This window comes from Setaria viridis, chromosome 5, assembly GCF_005286985.2.
Source record: "Setaria viridis chromosome 5, Setaria_viridis_v4.0, whole genome shotgun sequence".
Taxonomy (NCBI): Eukaryota; Viridiplantae; Streptophyta; class Magnoliopsida; order Poales; family Poaceae; genus Setaria; species Setaria viridis.
Window position 1 is genome coordinate 40,258,021 of NC_048267.2, and position 21,989 is coordinate 40,280,009.

Sequence of the window (21,989 nt, forward strand, 5' to 3'; positions counted from 1 at the left end):
TGCTGTCTTTTCTGTTCTTTCCTTTAAAGCTCAGGGGCCTCCGACCCTGGCCTCGTTCCAGGGTCGCATACCCCTCGGGGGCTACCAGTTTTGTTCTTCTGCGAAAAAAGAAACCCTGAGCCACCTTGGCTCAGGTCCTTTCGTTTAAGCTCAGGGGCATCCGACCCTGGCCTCGTCCCAGGGTCGCATACCCCTCGGGGGCTACCAGTTTTGTTCTTCTGTGAAAAAAGAAACTCTGAGCCACCTTGGCTCAGGTCCTTTCGTTTAAGCTCAGGGGCATCCGACCTTGGCCTCGTCCCAGGGTCGCATACCCCTCGGGGGCTACCAGTTTTGTTCTTCTGCGAAAAAAGAAGGCCTTTTCCTTTAAGCTCAGGGGTATCCGACCCTGGCCTTGCTCCAGGTCCGCATACCCCTCGGGGGCTATCAGGGGTCCCGACCCCAGCCGCAGGGCGCCATCTAAAAAGAAAATGCCTTTTCTTTTTTCAAAACCGAACACTCCCTTTCGAAAACCTTTGGATGCAAAAAAGATAAGGATGCGTGAACGGTACTCAGGCAAGTTGCGATCAGACCGCGGAAAAACCTACGCCCCAGTGGCTATGGCACCTTCGCTCATCAAAAACTTACTGACGCACCCGGCAACGCATCCTAAAGCTTTCAAGCCCAAAGGAATAACAAAGGGAATCGGGTTCTTTTGTGCAAACAAAGAGTTATAAGAACAGGCCCGTATGGCCAACGCAAACGAGTTCAAAAGGACTGACATAAGTACAAACTTTTTGGGCGCGAGCCCGGTACAGCTAATTCGCAGAAGGGTCGGCAGGAGCGGTGGCTTCAGGGTCGGCAGGAGCGGCGGCTTCAGGGTCGGCAGGAGCAGCGGCTTCGGGGTTGGCAGAAGGGCCAGCCTCAGGGTCGGCAGGAGGGACGGCTTCATCCTCCAGGAGCTTCGCGAGGGCCTCCGTCGGCACGGTCACCCCGGCGTCGATCTCGTCCAGCTCGGCTTCGGTGTAGCCGGCGCAGTACCCTTCACTCATCCCAGCAAAGTTAATGCCGGAATAGTGAGAGCCGAAGACCCTGAAGGCTCGCCGCATGCCAAGACGAAGCGCGTCCACGGCGATCTCGCGACGGCGACGGCGCACCTCGAGGACACGAGCTGGCAGAGAGCTCGATCCCTCCTCCGGAACCACACCGAAGTCCTCGCAGACGACGCGGACCGCATCTCACAGCGCGCCGTGCTCGCCACGCTCCTCGTCAAGCAGAGCCCGCAAATTGGCGATCTCGCCTGCAGAAGCCACCCAAAAAATCCCACCGAGTCAAAAGAGCAGAACTCAAATGACACAAGAACGCAGGAACGGAAAGAACCTCACCGTCGGCCTGGGCCTTCAGCTCGCGCTCCCGGTCGGCGCTGCGGGACAAGGCGGACTTAAGCCCCTGCACTTGCAAACGGAGTTGATCGTTCTCCGTGCGGAGGGCTCCACCCTCCCCCCTCAGCCACGCCAGCTCCTCGGCGTCGCGGCGGGCCCTCTCAGCAGCAGCGGCTTTGAGCCCCTCGGCATCGCGGCGGGCCCTTTCCACGACGGCCTAGAACTCCTCGAGGTCGAGGCGGGCCTTCTCGGCGACGGCCTGGAGCCTGGCCTCCGCACGCCGCGCCTCCTCTAACGCCGCCTGCTCACGCCCCTCCAGGTCGTGGACGGCCCCCTGGGCAGCGCCAAGCTGCAGAGACATGTCCCTGGTGCGCTCCCTTTCGGTGTTGAAGCGCTCCTAGAGACCCTGCTGCCACCGGAGGAAATCAGATTTCCCCCGGCTGCCCTCCTGGAGAGCCTGCAGAGCAATACGCCGTTTAAGGCAAAAAAGGCAAAGAGGAGGTAAGCATCACCAAGCAATAGGAATAACATACCTGGCTGCCAGGGACCACGGTGTTGGCCAGAACTCCCAGCACCGAAGTCAGCGCCGCCTGAACCTGGGCGACGCCACCATGCATCGACTGCCACCTATGCCACTCGGCGGCGTCATCCAGCGCGAAGAGGTGCCTCGGCGGGTCATCGCGGGATGACCAGCGGAGGATGGACCCTCTCCACACCCTCGGGACGGAGGAAGCCGAGGTTGGGACAGGGGCTGACCCCGACGTCGCCGTCGAGGACGGCACCACGACGCTAGAGGCCACTGGATCCGCCGACGGCCCCGGCGCCTGCATACTCATCGCCGCCGAGGCCGCCAACGGTACCCCTGTGGGCACCTCCACCTCAGCCGCCAGCGTCACTCCCGCGGGGGTGACCGGGGCGGAGGCCCCTGCCTCCGTCATGGCTGCCTCTGCCGCCGCCGCGTCTCCGGGAGCAGGCGCCCCCTCCGCCTCTGACCCCCCCCCCCACGGCGGCGGGGGTATCCGCCCTACCTCCCGTCGCCACCGCCTCCTCTGCCTCGTCGGCGTCGAGGTCGATCACCTCCCCGGCCTGAGGGCCCGAGGGGACCACGCCCCGAGCCGGAGGGGCGGTCGGTGGGGCCGAAGGCGGAGTGGAGTCCGCTCCCCCTCCCGCGGCTGACGCCGCCGCCGCTCCGCCAGCCGCCTCCGCCGGGGCCACCTCCGCGGGGGGACCTGCGGCCACACCAGGAACCCCGCCGCTCGCCGCTGGCGGGGCCCCGGCCCGCCCCCCGGAGGAGGTCGACGTCCGCAGCGCCTTCTTGGGCGCCAGCTGCAGGGTGAGGCCACGGGGAGAAGTGCTGCACATCGACGGCCAAGCGTCAGTGGAAATGAACGAAAAAAGAGGAGAAGAATGACACATAGGAAAAGCCAACTTACGCCCTCAAAGCGCAGGGGCGGCGCGCGCGCTTCGACTCAGAGCCGGACGCCAACCCCGGGGCATCTGGCAGCGGCCGCTTGTCGCCGCCTCGCTGCTCTCCACCGGCGGGCACGGCGGAGGAGGCAGGCTCCACGGACCCCCGAGGAGCGCCCCGAGCGGACTCCTGGGGAGCGCCCCGCGCCGGACCCAAGGTGGCGGCAGGAGCAGGCTCTGAAGACCCCCGAGGGGCGCTCCGTGTCGACACCGGGGGAGCATCCCTTGCCGACCCCGGGGGAGCAGCCCGCACCCGCTGCTGGGGGACGCCCGGTGCCGACCCCGGGGGAGCGGCCCGCGCCCGCTCCTGGGAGACGCCCTGAGCCGACCCCGAGGGGGCGCCCCGCGCCCGTTCCTGGGGGACGCCCTGCGCCGACCCCTGGGTGGCGTCCGCACCTACTCCCGGGGGACGCCCTGCGCCGACCCCTGAGGGGCGGTCCGCGCCAGCTCCTGGGGCGCGCGCTGTGTTGGCCCCTGAGGCACAACCCCAGGGCCCGGGGGAGCCAGAGCCCGGGCGGACGCTTCCGCCGCTTCACCCCCCGCGGCCGTCTGCGGGGACGCATCACGAATCACCAAAGCCCCCGAGCGGGGGAGAACCAACTCTTCCACCTCTTCCTCTTCCTCATCTTCATCCTCTTCATCTTCTTCGTCGTCGTCGTCGTCGTCGTCTGACACGACCGCCCCCCTCCGCCGCCGCTGGAGCTCCTTGGCGGCCTTCTTCCGCTTCCGCGCCGTCTCCTTGTCCTTGCGGCGCTTCTGCGCCTCGGCATGGAGACGGTTGCGAGCCCTCCGCTCGGCATCTTCCGGCACCGGCGGGAGGGAGTCCGCGACCCGGGTTAGCGAGCCCTGCAAGCGCCAAACGGCTCCGCATCAGAAACAGCAAATAGCAAAAAAGAAAAGAAAAACGATGTCCCAACTCCCTACCAGGTCTACGAAGCCCGGCTCCGGGCGCATCGGCGGATGCCCGGGGATCGGGTAGTCGACGTCCCTGTCCTCCAGCGCCTCCCGGAGCCGTTGCCGGATCTCGGAGGCGGCAAGCGCACCCGTCGCCAGGGCGGTGCCCTCGGGCGGCGCATCGGGGGTCATGGCGCCAAGCGGCCGGACCCGGAGCATCGGCGGCGCCACCCGCCTGGCGTGGTACGCGCTGATGACCCCGGTGCCGGTGAGCCCGCTCCGCTTCAGCTGCTCGATGGCCTGCAGCAGGACGGAGAGCCGCTTGTTCTCCTTATCCACCGGCCCGTACGCCCATACCTCGGGCGCCGCGTCGATGGTGCGGCCGGTGAAGACCGGAAGGGGGGAATCCGGGTAGTTCTTCACGTAGAACCACTGATTATGCCACCCCTTGTGGGACACCAAGGTCTTCACCGTCATGTACTCCTTGGAGCGAGTGTGACGGAGATGGATCCCGGCGCACCCGATCGGCACCGGAGGCGACCGCTGCTGGCTCCTGGCCTTCCCCGCCTTCTGGTACAGACTCACTGTAAAGAAGTAATTCCACAGCGCGAAGTGGGGCTCAATGCCCAGGAATCCCTCGCACAGCACGACGAACACCGCGATATGCTGGATCCCGTTGGGGTTGAGGTGCTGGAGCTCGAGCCCGTAGTGGTGGAGGAGCCCGCGGAAGAAGCGGCTTGGGGGAGAAACGAATCCCCGCTCGTGGAAGTGGGCGAAGGAGACGACGTAGCCGGCGGGAGGCGACGGAACCTGCTCCGGCCCCGGCAGCTCCCACTCACCCGCCTCCGTCCTCTCGCAAAGGAGCCCCTTCCGCACCAGGCCCTCGGCACGGGAGGAGGTAAAGTGAGAAACTCCCCAGGAAGCCATCACCGGAGGAAGGAGGAGATCGATGGAGATGGAAGAAGAGCGCGCGGCTTGGGGCGAAGGGAACGAGGCGAGCGCGGATGAACTAGGCGGAAGGCAAGAAGGCTCGAGTGCGAAAGGAGAGAGGAACCGACGCGACGAGCTCCTGCTTTTATAGGAAAAGTACATGGGAAGCCAAATCGACGCCCCGGCCGCCATAAATGCGGCGCCAGGTACGCCCCTGCCACGCCCGTTTCCTTTTCGAAAACCGCGCGCACGATCGGCTGCGAAAACATCCTATCTTCCTCGATTCGCGGGACGGCGCTTCCATAACTCCACTTCCCGGGTAACGCGCCCACGACGCCCCCCACGTTCGGCCCAGGCGCAACAACCGCTCCACTCCGGCCCAAAGGCCCACAGGAGGTAAGAAAGGGATACGGGGCTGAAAACGCCTCTACGGCCCATTACGGTCCAGAGGTTCGAAAGCTGGCCCGACACGGGTTCGACAGCTGCCTCAGGACATCCCCCGAGCAAGGGGTGAGAAGGGGCGGGTCCGCTAGCGGCCAATACCCAGGCAAGCGAAAGCCAAGGGCGCCCCAACCTCACGTTCGAGTCCCGCCTGGTATAAAGTTCATGGTTTTTCCACGGGGAAAGGCAACGAGCCCCCAGATCCAGTCGAACGGATCCGGGAACTATATGAACTGGCCGGCGGGAAATTGGAGTACGCCACCAGCTTGGCCCGAGCCGGACCGCCCCGAATGGGGACCGGGACTCCACTCGAACTTACCCGTTTGCAGCTCAAACGAGCACCACGGTTCGTCCAACGCGGATAACGTGGCCCGGCTCAACCCCTCCGTCCTAGCGAACGGACGCTTGAGGGGCAGCGATCAAAAAGTCGACCTAGCCTCCCGATCGGTTTCCTGCAACGAGCAGGAGCTCGGGGGCTAGCCTCGCAACCAACTACCACGCGTGTGGTCACAAATTGCAGGTTCCCTCAGCCCGGCTGAGATAAAGCAAGCACGCCATAGACACAGAGCCCGCGCGAAACAGTAAAAGAAGCCTCCGGAGGAGCACTCCTGCTCCACCACAGGCTTGGGGGCTACTGTTGGGGGGAAATATCAGCGCTCCCAAAAGACAGCACTTAAAGAAGCGGACGCGGAGGCCCGGGCCCACCTAAGCGTAATCAGAGCTCCGCCTCGCCCGACCAAGGCGCCAGGATCGGGAGCGCCCGACCCCCCTCCGCAAAGTTTCCGCCTCGCCCGACTGCGACCCCGGGGTCGGGGGCGCCCGACCCCTCGCCACGGAGTTCCGCCTCGTCCGACCCCAAGCGAAGGGGTCGGGCGCACTGGGGCCCCCGGGGGAGGCATCCCCCTCGGATACGGTCCAGACGGACAAGACAGACAAAATCCTGTGGGTCCCCCCGTCGGCCTCGCCATAAATGCGCCGTAGGACTGACGGAGGGCAGGGCGACTACGCCCCTCACGCAGCCCGGCGCAAGTACCCGTGCACGACTGCTCTGTACAGGCTACAGTGCAGGCGGCCGGCTCCCATTCGCCGCAGGGTACTCATGGCCTGCGCCGACCGGAGCAAAGGAGAGAGCGGCCTGTCCTCGGGCCCCGTGTACCCTCGGGTCCCGCACGCCCAGCAGCACGGATGCGACACTCTCCCTCTCAGCACCCGTCGCCTGAACAGCAGCATCCACCGTCCTCCCCAAACGGACACTGGGGTAACGACGGAACGCCCTCATCATGATCTGATACCTACGAGCATCGAAGTAGCTATATGCAGGGAGCAACAACACTTGGCACACGGCGACCACCCCCTCCGGCATGCACGCCGGCACTCGTCAGGGGCCGGCAGAGGCATCGGACGCCTAGGATCTTGCTCCTCCTTCCTGCAGCTACTTTTACCATTCTACGCTTTACCCTTTACAGTCCTCTGATCCGATCCCAAATGTAACTCCGGCCACCCCCCTTGCGGTATAAAAGGCGGAACCCGGGGCCGGAGAGGGGATCGGCTTTTTCTCCCTCACGCCATAGTACACCACAACTCTCCCTGAGAGCGCAAGCACCAAAGAGACTTGGGACCAGTCTCTCTCTCGTCGATTTGTAACCCCCTACTACAGAACCCCGCGTGGGCAACACGAACATCCCCGATACTGGATGTAGGGCTTCCTTTGCCCGAACCAGTCTAGATCCGTGTCTCCCGCGCAACCACCTGAGGCTTACGCGCATAAAAGAAATTTACTATTCTAAGTCTTGATCCGCTGATCTTGACAACGACAATACTACGTCGCCCATGTTCTCCTTACACTCCAGGAACCGACGCCCTTGGTCACAAGGGTAAGGGTAAGACTAGGAGGCAGTGACGGTTTTTATTGCGAACTTTGTATTATATGAACTATTTGTATATATGGACTTTCATTCTGAACTATTGTGGATTCTATTATGAATGTGTCATATGTTTATATGCTTGTATGTTTGTATTTATATTCACTATTCATCTCGTAATTTTGTATGGATTGCATCAAAAAGTAGGGAAAATTCTTCCGAAATTTCGCTAACAAGTACCCTTTTTATTTTCTGCGGGAATTTCACTAGACTACAACTTCGAAGTGCATTACATCGCAAAGTAAACATAGGTCATCTACAAATTGTGTGTCCATACTTAAAGTGCATTATTACATGACAACATAATAAAAGTCTCACAGTAGAAAATATTGTTCATAAATAAACCATAGAACTAGAACCTAAATATGGCTACTGAGTGCAACGAGGCCACTTTCCCTTCCTTAAGGCATCGGGATTATCCTCAACCGCTGCTTTCGCTCGGCGTGCCCGCTCAAGCTTCTTCTCTCTCTCCTCCCTGTTCGCAGCAACCCGCCTCCTTTCCTCCTCTTCCTTGTGCTCCTTTTCCGCAGCCTCCTCTATGAGTCTTTTCTCGTACACCTCCTTCCTCTCTGCATCCTAGCGCATCATATACTCCAAAAACTCCTTGTCTTCAGGATTGATCTCAGTGTCGACCCACTGCTCAAAATCACATAGCGGTGGAGGGGTCTACAACAAATGCAATTGTTATAAAACAAAAAAATTATGGACAATAATTATAAGACAACAAAAATTCCTTACCAACATGTTAATCCGGCGCTGACGAAGTGTAGGTTCAAATGCAAAGTTGGAACACATCTAATACCTCTGCCTATACGTGGCATGTTCATCGGACTTGGCTACCTTGCAAGGATCGCCGCAAAAGTACATCGGCACTGGAACACCACTAGGCAGAGGCAATTGATCGAAGGTATTTCCGGTCTTCTTGGCGCCATAACTACAATTTAGTTTATTTCGTTCTATGAATCAAACGCACTTAACAATAAACCTACAATTAAGGTTTTTTCATTTGATCCACAACAATGAGCATATAACATAACTACGTGCGCTGAGATTACCTTAGTTTCTTAACTTTTCCATGCCTCGGCATCCTACATTTGCATGAAACCCTAAGTTCAAAAATGCAACAAATATATAGCGAATCGATGCGAAAAAAAGGTACGAGGGAGAGAGGATACCTTGCTCTTCAGGATCCACGGATCAAATGAAAGTTTCCTAAGCTACAATGTCGATTCGTAGTCTAGGGCGAAGTAGGGAGAGTAAAAACCCGAGAGAGTCGAGAAGAATGAGGAGGAACTCTCGAGCAGGAAGAAGGGTGGCGGTATATGTAGGGAGGCTTGACGTCAAGATCTATGGCGCCAAGCCTCGGCGCCACGTCGGAGGCGCGGGCGCCAAGACGTTATAGCTTCCTGACGCCAAGCTAAGGGTCCATTTTTGAAATTGGTTTCGCCATGGGTCTATTTATGAATTTTTTCGCGAAAAGGGCCAAAATAAAAAAAAAGCCGGGCATCAGAGCTGCCAAATTCATGCCGGTGCCGGGCAGAGGTGCCATGCCGCGCCAATGCCATCGGACTGCCGAAGCAAAACGCAGCATGGCACGGGTAGCACCATGCTGCAGTTGGCAAGTGGCAAACAGCAAATTTTGCCGGAGACACGCAGAATTGGGCATCGATGCGTGCCGGAACCAGTGTCCTCTCCTTTCCCGAAAGGTCACCCTAGTTAGGCCAGCCTGAGGCTGAGAAACTTCGCTTTTCTACCAATAAACACATGTTTTTCCTGAGGGTTTGAGCTTGTTGCGCTGCTACAAGCTAAAAAATGGCACGCGCCGAACTTTGCCACCATGACAAGCTGACAGTGACGCCTCATGCCTGTTGCGCCGCATCGAAAGGCAGCGTGAAAGAATTGCACGAAGCCGTCAGAGTCCATCACCGTTCTGGGCCTTCTTTCCGGTGAGCCTTGATCGCGTTTCTTGCGAATTGCGATCCGTGGTGACTGGTGGTTTCACTCTCGCCAAAAGACAAATAGTAACAGTGATGAGGCATCTAATCTCAGAGAGAAGCGGCCATCCGATCATCACGCTCACCAATCTGCGATGTACAAGCGGGTTCGTCGGTAGTTCGTGACCTGCCAAGGCCAATTCTGCCACGCTGGGACAATGGACAGCCAAGAATTTTCACAAGTACGCGTGCTTCTTCCTGCCGAGTGCCGACCATAGTTCAGACGCCCCGAGCCCCGAGGGCGCCCGGCCGAGACGTTGCCGCGACGCGGCGTGCTCGCAGGTCGCAGCATCCACGAAAAAGGACTTGGCCAGTTGTTCACATCACACTCGGTGAATCGCATCGCACAATACGCGCGCGCCGCCGGTTCTGCTGCATCCGCATGGGGTCCATGCCCGCCACCGCCTGGCGTCTGGACAGACGCCTCCACCAGCACAAGCGACCGAGGCCCCATGCGGGCTGCGGCCCTGCTCGCGGAGGCGCAACGCGGGTTCGTCATCCATGGCCGGCACTGCCCTCGCGGAGGGAGAGGGTGCGCCACCGTGCCGGCGCATCGCATGCAGTGGTGGACGTGGACGCGCGCGTACTCTGCCGCCCTAGGGTACTGCGACCGCCTGCGTGGACAGTGTCAGGCTGCAGCGTACGAGCTGTTCCAGACTTCCAGCGCCTCAGAGTCTCGGACTCAGTGTCAGAGCCCACCACCTGCAGAGTGCAGACACGCCATGGCTTCGGATAGCCTAGCTTATTAGCTTCAGCAGGATGCACATTTGAAGTTACGGGTAGCTTCAGCCTTCAGCAGAATGCTGACTGCACATTTGAAGAGCCGCTTGCAGGCTGGTCGATTGTATACACAAAGAGGACCATGTTTGAAGGCTGTGGCCTGGATTACTCCATTGTAACCTGAGACGCTGAAGCTGAAGATTTTTTTTTATTTACTTCTAGATCAAGAACAAAGAAGGCAAGTACAGATTGCATTGATATAGAGAAGACGCATCGATACATCGCGAGACTCAACGACAGCACAGCACAGGACAGAACACCGCCACTTCCTTCTGCACCTAAACGACCCCAAGAAGGAGAGAACAACCGGAGGAACGTACCAGCTGCTACAAACCACACGCCACCGGATGCGGTCTGTCTCTACGCGCCGTACTTGTAGCTCCCGATGTCCTCCGAGATCATCTCGAGGTCCCTGGAGGCCACGGCCATGGACATGGCCCGCCGGTGGCGCCCCGCCTGCCTGGCCGCCTGCAGCTCCGAGGCGTCCGCCGCCGCGGGCTTCCGCTGCTCGGCGCCGCCCTCCGCCACCGCCGCCGGCACGTCCTCCAGCGCGAAGTTCTCCGGGAGCACGAACACGCTCTGCGACGCCCGCCTCTGGTGCCTGCCCGCTCTCTGCGACATCTTTGCGGCGCTCAACAACACCTACAACGACAGGGCTTGGCCTCGTGCGGCTGTTTCCACTAGGCAGAGGAAAGAGTGCTCGAGCTACCTGCTTGGGAGCTAAGGACGAGGTGGCTGCTATATATAGCCTGCCCGGCGCATGCTCGAGGTCGGGGAAGGAAAATGTTTTCCCATGACACTTCATGAGTCATGACCATGAGCAGTTCAGCATCTCACCAGTACAGAATTGTACAGTAATTTGTACGTTCACACCGCCGGCCTATGCGTACACGGATCTGACATCCTGACAGTTTCTGCTTCCCGAGGGCGCTGACTTGTGGCAGATGCATGTGCAGACGTGCGTCTGCATGGCCCTCCAGCATTTCGTCAGGCTCTCCCCTGAATCCCTGATCGCGAGAGGAAATGGCGTCTTGCTGAATGGGCGCTCATCTGGCGCCTCATCAGGATCTACATCACCGCATCAGCGTGCGATCTCTGCAGCCATGGCTGCTGAGCTCAACTTGGGCCTGCAAGCTGCGATCAACTTGGCACGTACTGTCTGCTGACTTGCCTGGCGAGTGCAGGGCATATGAATTTTCTGCTCGTATACGATGTCTCCAGGAAGCTTCCTGCTAGGTAAAACAAATGGTGTTCGTGAAGCGTTTGTACCGGAATCTTAGGACCGAGCCCGCCAATTTTATTGGGTAAGTGCTGCACTCATGATCCATTCTGGCGTTGTTAACTGAGACCCCACGTGCAAACCGGGAGAAGGAATCCGCCAACGAAACCAATCACAGAGGAAGGAGGAGTAATCACCAGTTCATAAAGAAGTGTGCCGGTACGGATCGAAATCCTGCCTAACGGTTTCTCATTGCAAGTTTCTGATAACATTATTAGCTCGATATATCGACTATTTCAGGTTTTCAGTGCTAGCAAATCTGCAACTGATTTGATTGCATATATCCCTCACTCAGTTTACTCTCTTATCACAACGGAATCTCTCTCTTTTTTCATATTGTTTTCTGTACTACGCCCTGATCGAGCTGGATGCTTATGCAACCAGAAAAGAATCGATAAGGCCAGTGGTGTTTAACTGTTAAAGATGGCACCCGTGCATGTTAGTAGATTCCAAAATCCTGGCCCTCGTGTCCAGCCTCACATGGGCTGCTCACATGGCTCCATCGACCGGGCCATGATAAGCCCACCCTTGTACAAATTATTGGTGTCCCCTCCGCGCTCGTGTGCATCGCCATAATGTGTGAGAATAAAACAAGATACACCTCAGCATTCCCAACGTCCTGAATAAGAAAAGGTACTGTATTGTACTGTATTTTCCTAGAAAAAAGTTCATTAAAATGCTAAAAAGTTAATAATGGGTATATATGCTTAAATTTAAGATGTGAACAAATTTTGTTATATAGTTGTTAACTTGTTATTATTAATAACCGGTAAAGGAAGAAAACAAATAATAAAAGAGAGTCATTCTGCGCGTTGCGGCCGGGCCTAACCGCCTAATGGGGGCCTGGGCACAGCCCAAAACAGCAGCCGTGCTTGGGCCACTTAGCGTGGCACCGCATGTCGGCCCGGGAACGGCCTGTTAAGGGCCCGCACCACTCCCACACCTCCCCCATACAAAAGGTTGCCCCAACCCTAGCCCTTCATTTTCCCCTCCCCGGTTTTCCAGCAGCCGCCGCGCGCTGCTCCCTCGTTTCACCCCTCCCCCTCATCTCGGCGGCGCTATTCGGTCTTCGCAGGGCCCTTTGCCGGCGACGAGCACCCAGCAGGTATGCCCTCCCCTTCTCCACCCTTCCTGCTGTGTGGAACAGAGCACCACAAACCCTAATATAAGCTATCTGTATTCGGATCCCACCCAGTTACAATACTATTACATAAGAGCTTCGATTTTGCTTGCAAAATTATCGAGTGTACATGCGTACACCCATGTCCTATGCTGGGTCCGCCCCAACTGGAATGCACGGTTTATCTGCTTTATGTATTTGCTTTGTGATGTAATAGCATTCCGCTTTTGGCCGTGCAATAACATTAGAAAGTTGGTATGTAGCAATTACGATTTGCCAAGTCCTTTTTACTGTTCGTTGGTTTCTGCCTGCTTATAGAAGTCCTCCATAATCCAGAAATGAAATGAAGTTTCAACTCTTCTGCTGCACGGAATGTATTTGGCTCGTCACCTCTAGCTAGTGTGTATTCATCCATGGAGGATCATATTGATGCTATGCTTCTGTCCGTAGCCAGTTTTGCGTTTGTCTGTACTGTGATAACTGATAAGAACGAGTTTCAGTACTTTTTACATTTAATGTGCGTTTTTTTAGCTTGTGGAAGATCATTCACACTTGCCTAGGCTGTTCTGAATGCCGTACATAGTAGTACTCCCTCCGTTCCAAATTGTAACTCATTCCAAGAATATTGGAGAGTCAAAGCATCTCAAGTTTGACCAAAATTATAGAGAAAAATATAAATATTTATGACATCAAATAGATATATTATGAAAATATAATTGATAAAGAATCTAATGATACTTCGTTAACATCATAAATGTTATTATATTATCATATAAATTTGGTCAAACTTGAGATACTTTTACTCTCCAAGATTCTTGGAATGACTTACAATTTGGAACGGAGGGAGTAGTTGGTTTCTGTGACACTTGGGTTCAATTCATCAACTTTTTTGTGGTTTTGGCACTTCAGTATTATTTAAGGTAGACGAGGCTTATTCTTCCATGTTGGTTCTTCTTGACTGCCAATCTGCTAGTGTTGTATTGCAGTCTGCAGCTTCTCTGTTACTTAGTTTTTGGCCAACATAAATGGGTCTTGACTGTCTCATGTCAACTTCGATATCAGTTGTAGCTCAATATGGTTATCAATTTACAAAATAATTTATATCTGACCTTGAATCGTGGACTGTTTTTTACACTTTGGTTAATTGTACTTATTTAGAATGGTTGCACTCTTAAGCTGCCTTTCACAACTTTTTTGATGGTGTTCTGCAGGTAAGGTCATTATGGTTAGAGTCAGTGTTCTCAATGATGCTCTGAAGAGCATGTATAATGCTGAGAAGCGTGGGAAGCGGCAAGTCATGATTAGGCCGTCATCCAAGGTCATTATCAAGTTTCTTATGGTCATGCAGAAGCATGGTTAGTTATCAATTTTTATCCTAACAATTTTTGCTTTCATGGAGGATGGGGTCCCTGATACTTTTATTGTGCTGTGCAGGCTACATTGGTGAGTTTGAGTATGTGGATGATCACAGGGCAGGAAAAATTGTGGTTGAACTGAATGGCAGGCTGAACAAGTGTGGTGTCATCAGTCCTCGCTTTGATGTTGGAGTGAAGGAAATTGAGGGATGGACAGCCAGGCTACTCCCGTCTCGTCAGGTTTGTTGCTTGGCGATGTTACCAACTCCAAATACCTAAATTGTGACGAATTGTCTGTGTTTTGGGCACTGCTGATCTTTCAGTGGTAAATTGATTAACTTGCCCCTTGGGACTTGCAGTTTGGTTACATTGTTCTGACTACATCTGCTGGCATCATGGACCATGAGGAAGCCAGGCGAAAGAATGTTGGTGGCAAAGTTCTCGGTTTCTTCTACTAAAATGGAAATTTTTGCAAGGAGCATCAGTTTTTTTGTCTGAATAGCTGGAGAGATGAGCTTATGAAGCATGTTTGTTGTTTTGTTAATGTTTTGGCTTTTATGATATTTGAGGTGTAGTTGAATGTTCGCTTGTTAGACACCAAACTGTGCTCAACTTATATAGTTGGCATCTGGATTTTAATCGAATTAAGCTATGGTACTTTCTCGTTGTGTTGACTATCTCCAAATACGCTCTTTTGACTTGTGTTAATTCTTGTATGTTCCCAAGTGCAAGTGAAGTCTGAAACTCAGAACTGGTTTGTTTCAGATGTCAATGACCTGGATAATATGTCATTAGTCTGGATGCTGCTGAAATGTAGTACCTGAAGTATATGATTTAAAATTTTAGAAAATCTCTATTTGCTACTCTCTCCGTTTTGAATTGTAGGTAGATATAAGTGTATGTCTAGATGAACCTAGAAAAATCAAAACAACCTACAATTTGGAAATTTGGAATGAGGGAGTACATTACATATGGGTCACACACTCACACCTGTATACGCCGTTATTCCCAAACTAATTTATGCTAGCTGGCTAGTATGTAGTTTCGTAGAGCATATACATCAGATGTACCAATTAGGATGAAACTTCACAAAGAAACTTCACAAAGAGAACATCTCTGAAAAGCAACAAAACGTCACAACAAGCTCTACAAACGTATACAGTGGCCTGCACCATATGGTACTTCACTAAATACTGATGTATTATTGCTGACTTAATATAGATAACAACGGATACATGAAGTTGCATTTCTACAGTGACTCATGAGCTAGGGGCGGTAATACACGCGCTCAATTACCATCTTCTCACGGAGGAGGAAGATCTGCCAAAGATGTATAGTTGCCCTACATGGCCGAACACCAGCTGCCTCCGCCGTCAGCCCGTCACCGTCGAAGCTGTCGCCGCCGCACTCGCTGCCGGCGAAGCCGAGGGAGCAGCCTGCTTGAACTACATGGCAGCGGCATCAGGACAATGTTGGGGTAGAGATTAGAGAGGCACACCCCGGTAAAGGGTCCTCCATGGAAGGTGTTGGATGAGGATGCATATATAGGGAGCTTGAGGCTTGTCCCGGCGAGTGGAAGCCTAGGTGGGTGACGGCCTTTTTCGCGAACCGGAATGCGGTATCTTCCTTAGCATATTCTTGAGCACATGGAAACTTCTCCCCTTTTCCTGTTCCATGCTTTGCTTCGCTTTCGAGTATTCAAAGGATATTCCATGCCTTTGCGTGCCTTTCTCTGGACGTAGAGTTGGAGTGGCTTGACGAAGCATGGGCTGGAAAGCTGGTTAGGGTTAGCTGTGGTCACGACGTCACGTAGAAGAGTCTTGCCTGGTGCTTTGTTTGTTCGTCTAGCAGTATATACCAGGTCATTCAGAGTGATCTGTTCTTCTAGCACTTGATGATCTTGCCTGCTTGGTCGTTTTCCTTTCCCCATGAGTACAGACATCATAAATAAAAAACTATTAACCATATGAATATCTATTTGAAAAGGTTAATTTAGTGAAAAATATAACGTTAAATTGCTGCCGTGTCATGGTGTGTTGACGATGTGAGTTGGAGTGAAGTCGATCTGCACCTCCGGCTAGGTAATCTCAAGTTGGTGTTTCTTTTTGTTACCTAGCTCTTTGCAAATCTTTCGACCTACACGAGATATGCTCGAGCATCTTTCGGAAAAAAAAAAGATTTTAGCTCGAGCAACACTGTAATTTGTTGCCCGCAAAAAACACTGTAATTTGCAAATCGCACGTCGAGCACGTCACGTGAATCTGAATGAAGTGCTGCGCGGCCCATGATCCCCAGGCATACACGGCCCAGCCAGTAAAAGAAAAACTGCATGCAGCCTTTGCAAGCGACCCACCAAAAGTCCAAAACCGCAGCGGCGCAAACCACCCCCAATCATGACGAGGTCATAACAGCCCAAAATTGACCAAAATACCCCCAAAGGGACAACCCACCCGTTCCTACGATTACCTCAGATCCACCCCCGCTGAGAACCGAATCCAAAGCGATTCGATTCCCCGCATCGGCTGGTAAAAATCCGCCGCTTCGCGCCCGCTGCTGCTGCTTCGATTGCTTCGTGTGATCAGTGACCTCGCGCTTCTCTCTCCCAGCCTGTACTCGCCAGCGCGTCGCGGTTGAAGGTCGGGGTGGTCGGGCGGGAGGGCGATGGCCGCGCCGCCGGCGAGGGCTCGCGCCGACTACGACTACCTCATCAAGCTGCTGCTCATCGGCGACAGCGGTGAGTGAGAGTGCTTCGTTCTACATGTCCCTGCTTTGATTCACCGCCTGCCATTTTTATTTTTGTTATCTGTGTTGGTTGCGTGCGAGCGCAAGCCTGCTGGAAAGTGGTCAGTGACGAAATGCTACGCTAGCTGTTAGTGGATTGTTTGTTTCATTTGTTGGATTTAGAGCGGATTAGCAGAAGCATGTGGCTTTTACTTGCTGGCGTTGAGTTGCGGGTACATGATCATAGCTGCGCTTGATTACCTGCTGCCTTTGTAATAAGTGACAGCTTGTTGAATAAGGGAGTGATACAGAAGATAACAATGGGATATTGATAAGAGAAGTTATTAGTTATATTATGTGAAATTTGGACTACATGCTACCAGGGATTATGGGGACATTGTTGTCTATTACTGCAGAAGAACATTGTGTTTTGCTGAAGGAATCGTGGACTTGTGGAAGGTCTGCCATATGCAAGTCGAATTGCTTGATTCTGTGTTTGAATAAATGTTTGTTTGTTTGGAAGATCTACTATGATCTTTTTTCTTTTTGAGTGGAGATTTACTATGATCTACAAGGCTAGCTTATGTTGCATTTCCCAAGCATGTAGACAAGGACAATATCTCATCCAGTCAGCTGCACTCCTGAAGTAAGTATGTCCATAAAATGTTTTCAGCTGTACTAGTAAAAAATGGTGCGAATTCAAAGGTTTACAGGGGGTTGCTCGTTTTTTCAGGTACATGTGCACGTGTGGTGTTCGTGACCATCCGGGTATCCAATAATCAGTGACAAAGACATCATTTATAAGCTATAATAAGACCATGTATAGGCTAGAGAGATTGGCTAAGGAAAATGAACCGGAGACGGAGTTTTTGAGCATAAGTCATAATAAACCAAAATGCATAACAAAAGACATATTTGGCATACTTAAATTTTTTAGGACATGATTAGCATCTGACTCTACATGAGTTTTCTTTGGTCATTACATTGTTGTAAAGTACAATAAATACGCTACCTACGAGGGAATTTTGTTCTGCATTTTCACTTTCTCACTTTGTTATTTCTTCAGTTCACAAATGAGTCAATCCCCTGAACCCTTCCTTTGTTTTTTTTCTGTACATAGGTGTCGGCAAAAGTTGCCTCTTACTGCGGTTCTCCGATGGATCCTTCACTACTAGTTTTATTACTACAATTGGGTATGTTCTATGTTGAAACATTATTTATCTCTTCCCAACTTCCCCTGATAAGTAATTATGCATTCTTATTCTGTTGCTTCAAGTTTTCCTTCTTTGCCTGTTGACCTTAAATCCTGTTTTCCTGCAGCATTGACTTTAAGATAAGAACGATTGAACTGGATGGCAAGCGTGTTAAATTGCAAATTTGGGATACAGCTGGTCAAGAGCGATTTAGGACTATCACTACAGGTGCTATACTTGTTTCATTGTGTGCTAGTGACCAGTCCTATGAAACTATATGATACTGACAGTCCTATTTTCAATTGAGTTCCTTTTTATCTCAGCATACTACCGAGGAGCCATGGGTATCTTGCTTGTCTATGATGTCACTGATGAGTCATCTTTCAACAGTATTGCCCTTATATATCTCTTAAATCTTCAACGTGGATAATTTTGCCTACTTTCTTTTGTCTTTGATAGTCTTGTTCATTTGACATACAGATATACGGAATTGGATTCGCAACATCGAGCAGCATGCCTCTGATAATGTGAATAAAATTTTGGTAGGCAACAAGGCTGACATGGATGAGAGTAAAAGGGTATTGATCCAAGCTCCCCTAACCCTATTATATGCTACTAGTTTTGTATGGGCTCTGATATCTGCTACTAGTTTTGAATTACTGCTTCACTTCTCTTTTTGGTTGTTATTGCAGGCTGTTCCTACTGCAAAAGGGCAAGCACTAGCTGATGAATATGGCATCAAGTTTTTCGAGACTGTAAATACCTGCGCTGTGTTGTTTGGTTGTGTCACTGACGAACTTATTCTGATTTTGCTTCGTGCTGTATCTTTCAGAGTGCCAAGACTAACCTCAATGTGGAGCAAGTTTTCTTCTCTATTGCCCGAGACATTAAGCAGAGACTTTCTGAAACCGATTCCAAGCCTGAGGTATGGTTACATGGAGGCTTGTGTTTATGAGCACGTGAAATTTATTTACTCTGTTCAGAGTTTGAAAACTATCTTATTGTTTTTAGGATAAGGTAGTCAATATTAGACAAGATCAAGGTGCCGAGGCCTCGTCATCTCAGAAATCTGCTTGCTGTGGCTCATGAGGAATTTGGTCTTCATTATCCTAAACTATGTTAGCTTTGTTTTCTTACTTTTTTCCTTGATATTGTAGGAAAAATGTCAAGAAGATAATCATGATGTGCTTGTTCTTTACTTGTTTCCATTCTGTGCAACAACCACTCTTGCCTTTTCAGTTTACTATTGCAATTTATTTTTTTCTTCTTCTTTTCTTGTGGGGTGATGGTGGTGCTGTGATGGGGTGTTACTGCATGTTTTGTTGCAATCAATCGAGACACCTACTTTTTGCAGTGCTGTGTAATCAAATTTAAATAATTCCATTTCTAGTTTACCTATCTAGGTATAATATAATAGTACATCAAGTCACAAGTGTTGCATTGAACATTAATAGTCACAGTTATGCATTAAAAAAACTTCTATGATATTATATGCGCAGATCCATCTTTTTCGTATGGTTGATCTGAATATTTACAAAATAATATCAGAAGTCATATTTAAAATAATTTGACTGCACATGTTCTAAGACCAGTTATTTTAAATAGAGTGTGTATGCCAATTATTTGGACCTTTCACAAGCTAAAACTTTTGACTTCATGATTGTTGAAAGTGATACCACAATTGGTAGTTGTGTATTATGCAATGCTTATAGTCAGATCACGACACCTGATTGAACAACTAGTACAAGTTTTTTTAAAAGAATTATCTTTCCTCAATACACAGTATGATGGTTTTCTTGTTTTTGTTTCCTTTGCATCATTAAGAAGAAATAATAATTGAATGATGTGGATTTTATACGGGTAATACGCTGTGAGAAGTACAAGACAGCTTTGATGTTGGCACCAAATCACATAAAAAATTCTGAAAGGAGTATACACATGTACTCCTCAATTTATTCTATCTCTATATAAAATTTTAAGTTAAAATAGTTCTGTAAATAGTTATAGAAATTGAGAATCCTGACATTCAAAATCAAGAGGAAAGTGAAAAGGATGTTATTGTTTCATTTCAGTTTTAAGTTGAAACCGTAAGGGGTTAATTATATGGTAAGTTTGCACATCTCGTTTCATATTGTAAAATTGGTTGAAAAAGGCAAATCTCGGTTATTCTTCCATGTACGTGGGTGAATGAAAGTTTGAACTGTTCTGAGTGCACGTTGATTGTTGAATGCACTTAAAAACAGGGAAGAATCCATCAGAAACTGTCGAACTCATTCTGCTTTGTTTTATTCATCTTCTTGCGTTTCTTTTGGTGTACTCTGACCAGCTGAAGGTACAGGGTAATCCTGACAGCCTTGCAATTCAGCCTGCATGTTTCGCACTACTGTGGTTATCAAAGTATTAGCATTTATTCAAAATAAAAAGAAGGGATATTAAAATTGAAATGAAAAGCGATGTCCACGGGCAAGCAAGAAAATATTGAACTTGGCCAATAACAACTGTTTGAACGCCATTATTACAAAGCGGTACAGAACTGTTACTTCGGTAAATTCTCTCCGCTTAGTCAAATGGAAACGCATAGCATGTTATTACTATTTACACCAAGGAAATGGGAAGGGTTCATCTCTATTTCATTCAAACTACCCTAGCCTATAAATATACCTAACAACTCCATGGTAGAAACCGAGAATTACAGAAGTCTAAAACAAATCTAACATGTATTTTGGAAAGAATTTGGGGGTGCCCCCAGAAAGTAACAATGGAACAGTATACCGTGACGAACACAACAACAACCATGAAAGAAAAAAAAAATTATGTGCAGTCTAACGGAAATCAAAGGCCCAACTAGAGCGAACAGTCTAACATGGCGAGCGTCTTATGTACACCCTGCCCGGCTCCGCCTAGCACCGCCACGCTCCGGCACTTGGCGCAGTTCTCCGACGGCGTGAGGTTGAGGTCCAGGCAGATCCCTCCGGCGACGTCGCAGGCCTTCTCGGGCGCCGGTCGCTGCACCTTGTTGTTATGCGCCTCGGCGTCGGCCTCGGCCTCGGCGCGGTGCCGCCGCATGTGCCCGCCGAGCGCCTGGCCGATGGCGAACTCGAGCCCGCAGACGGGGCACTCGTGCACCCTCGGCTTGGCCGGCTGCTGCGGCGCCAGCAGCAGCGGCTGGCGCCCGAGGCAGAGCTCCGCGTGGTCGGCCGCTGGGCTCTGCTGCTGCTGCTGCTGCAGCGGCTGGAGCAGCCTGGGCCGCTTGTGGCTGGCGCGGTGGCCACCGAGCGCCTGGAACGTCGGGAACTGCCGGCTGCACGTCTTGCACTCGAACACGCGCCCGTGCGGCCCCCGCGCCGATGGGAACGGCGCCCCGTGCCCGTGCTGCAGGAGGTGGCGCTGCTGCTGCTGCTGCTGCGCCTGCGCGAGGAGCACGAGCAGGCGGGCCGTGTCCGCGGCGCCGGCCTCCACCTCCCACGCCGCCCTGTCCCTCTTGCTCATGGCTAGCTATTGATCTACCGAAAAAAAAATACGCGCAAATGTCGGGGAATGTGCGGGGCATGGGGGCAACAGGCGGTCGTATATATAGCAGCGGCACGCGCAGGCGGCAGCGCATGGCGGCGTTGGAATTGGGTGCCAGGCCGGTCGGGTCCGTTTCAGACCGCCTGCACTGCACGTACGACTCCGCAAAAGAAATGGGGCACGACGCACGACTCGCCCAGTTGCTAGAATGCTAGCTACTACGCCTATACCTGGTGATGACTCGACTGAAACGACCCGATCTCCCGTTTGGTCTGCTTCTAGACGTGGATGTGTGTACTATTCCGAGCGCTGGAGAGTGCCTCTGACCACAGCTGCGTGTGTGCTGTACTACTGCTACCTCCGGACACCCCTCGTGAAGTCGCGATGTCTCAGTCAACATGGGTGTGTCCATCGATCAAGCTGTGTGGCTACCCCGGCTCGTACTGGCGCTACCCTTCTAGAGAGGCTGCGCCGGCGCGGGCGACGTGCGTGCTCCCGAGCGTCGTCCCGTTCCGTTCGCCATGTTTTACTTCTCCTACTCCCGAGCGGCCACGGCTTTCACACCTCCGATCCTCCTCCATGGAACGGCCGGTTGGTAATGGTGTCTCGGTGACTCATCGATTACGGGTACAGTCGGTTCAATTCCATTTAACATTTATTGGGTCGACTCGATCGCAATCGTCTAGAACGTACCAGTGGCGTCAGTGTCTGACTATAGCATCTCCGTAATTCGGCGTACTGATTTGAGATTTCTGTCAGGACCAGCGGAGAAGATTATCCGAGCCAGAAGTTTACTGCCGCGTGAGGTACAGTTTGCTGCTGCTGAATTCCTTTCCAGATGGTTTGGGGATGCCGGTTAATCGGAGGCATCTGACAGGAACCGGAGTCGACGACTGAACAGGTTATACTACTCGTTGTGCAATCCATTGTCCAACTGCCAACTAAACTTCTTTGACAGGGATCGGAGTATCGATCCAATCCATAATCGTCAATCACGCATTCGGACTTTAGCTAATTATAATCAG

The 21,989-nt window shown here is 52.1% G+C and overlaps 4 protein-coding genes across 5 annotated transcripts; 2 read left to right on the forward strand and 2 right to left on the reverse strand.

Annotated features, from left to right (window-relative positions):
- Positions 1 to 9,915: 9,915 nt before the first annotated feature.
- LOC117858144 (uncharacterized) lies at positions 9,916 to 10,563 on the reverse strand. Its single transcript, XM_034741156.2, has one exon. It carries the CDS (start codon positions 10,405 to 10,407, stop codon positions 10,147 to 10,149), a length of 261 nt encoding a protein of 86 aa, XP_034597047.1. The 5' UTR covers positions 10,408 to 10,563; the 3' UTR covers positions 9,916 to 10,146.
- A 1,450-nt stretch (positions 10,564 to 12,013) lies between these two features.
- On the forward strand, positions 12,014 to 14,208 carry LOC117856996 (small ribosomal subunit protein uS8z/uS8w). Its single transcript, XM_034739460.2, has 4 exons — positions 12,014 to 12,170; positions 13,397 to 13,540; positions 13,620 to 13,780; positions 13,900 to 14,208. Exons 2-4 carry the CDS (start codon positions 13,408 to 13,410, stop codon positions 13,996 to 13,998), a joined length of 393 nt encoding a protein of 130 aa, XP_034595351.1. The 5' UTR covers positions 12,014 to 12,170; positions 13,397 to 13,407; the 3' UTR covers positions 13,999 to 14,208.
- Positions 14,209 to 15,917: 1,709 nt separating this feature from the next.
- LOC117856994 (ras-related protein RABE1c) lies at positions 15,918 to 18,724 on the forward strand. 2 transcript variants are annotated; one of them, XM_034739457.2, is made up of 10 exons: positions 15,959 to 16,274; positions 16,678 to 16,907; positions 16,995 to 17,029; positions 17,382 to 17,454; positions 17,582 to 17,682; positions 17,778 to 17,843; positions 17,935 to 18,032; positions 18,147 to 18,209; positions 18,287 to 18,379; positions 18,466 to 18,724. In XM_034739457.2, the coding sequence occupies exons 2-10, from the start codon at positions 16,792 to 16,794 to the stop codon at positions 18,541 to 18,543; spliced, it is 723 nt and encodes a 240-aa protein (XP_034595348.1). In that variant the 5' UTR covers positions 15,959 to 16,274; positions 16,678 to 16,791; the 3' UTR covers positions 18,544 to 18,724. The 2 variants fall into 2 exon arrangements, with proteins under 2 accessions (XP_034595349.1, XP_034595348.1); XM_034739458.2 differs by lacking the exons at positions 16,678 to 16,907; positions 16,995 to 17,029 and having other exon boundaries at positions 15,918 to 16,065; positions 16,147 to 16,274.
- A 1,208-nt stretch (positions 18,725 to 19,932) lies between these two features.
- Positions 19,933 to 21,679, reverse strand: LOC117856995 (zinc finger protein ZAT5). The gene has a single exon (XM_034739459.2). The coding sequence runs from the start codon at positions 20,941 to 20,943 to the stop codon at positions 20,299 to 20,301; it is 645 nt and encodes a 214-aa protein (XP_034595350.1). The 5' UTR covers positions 20,944 to 21,679; the 3' UTR covers positions 19,933 to 20,298.
- Positions 21,680 to 21,989: the final 310 nt, after the last annotated feature.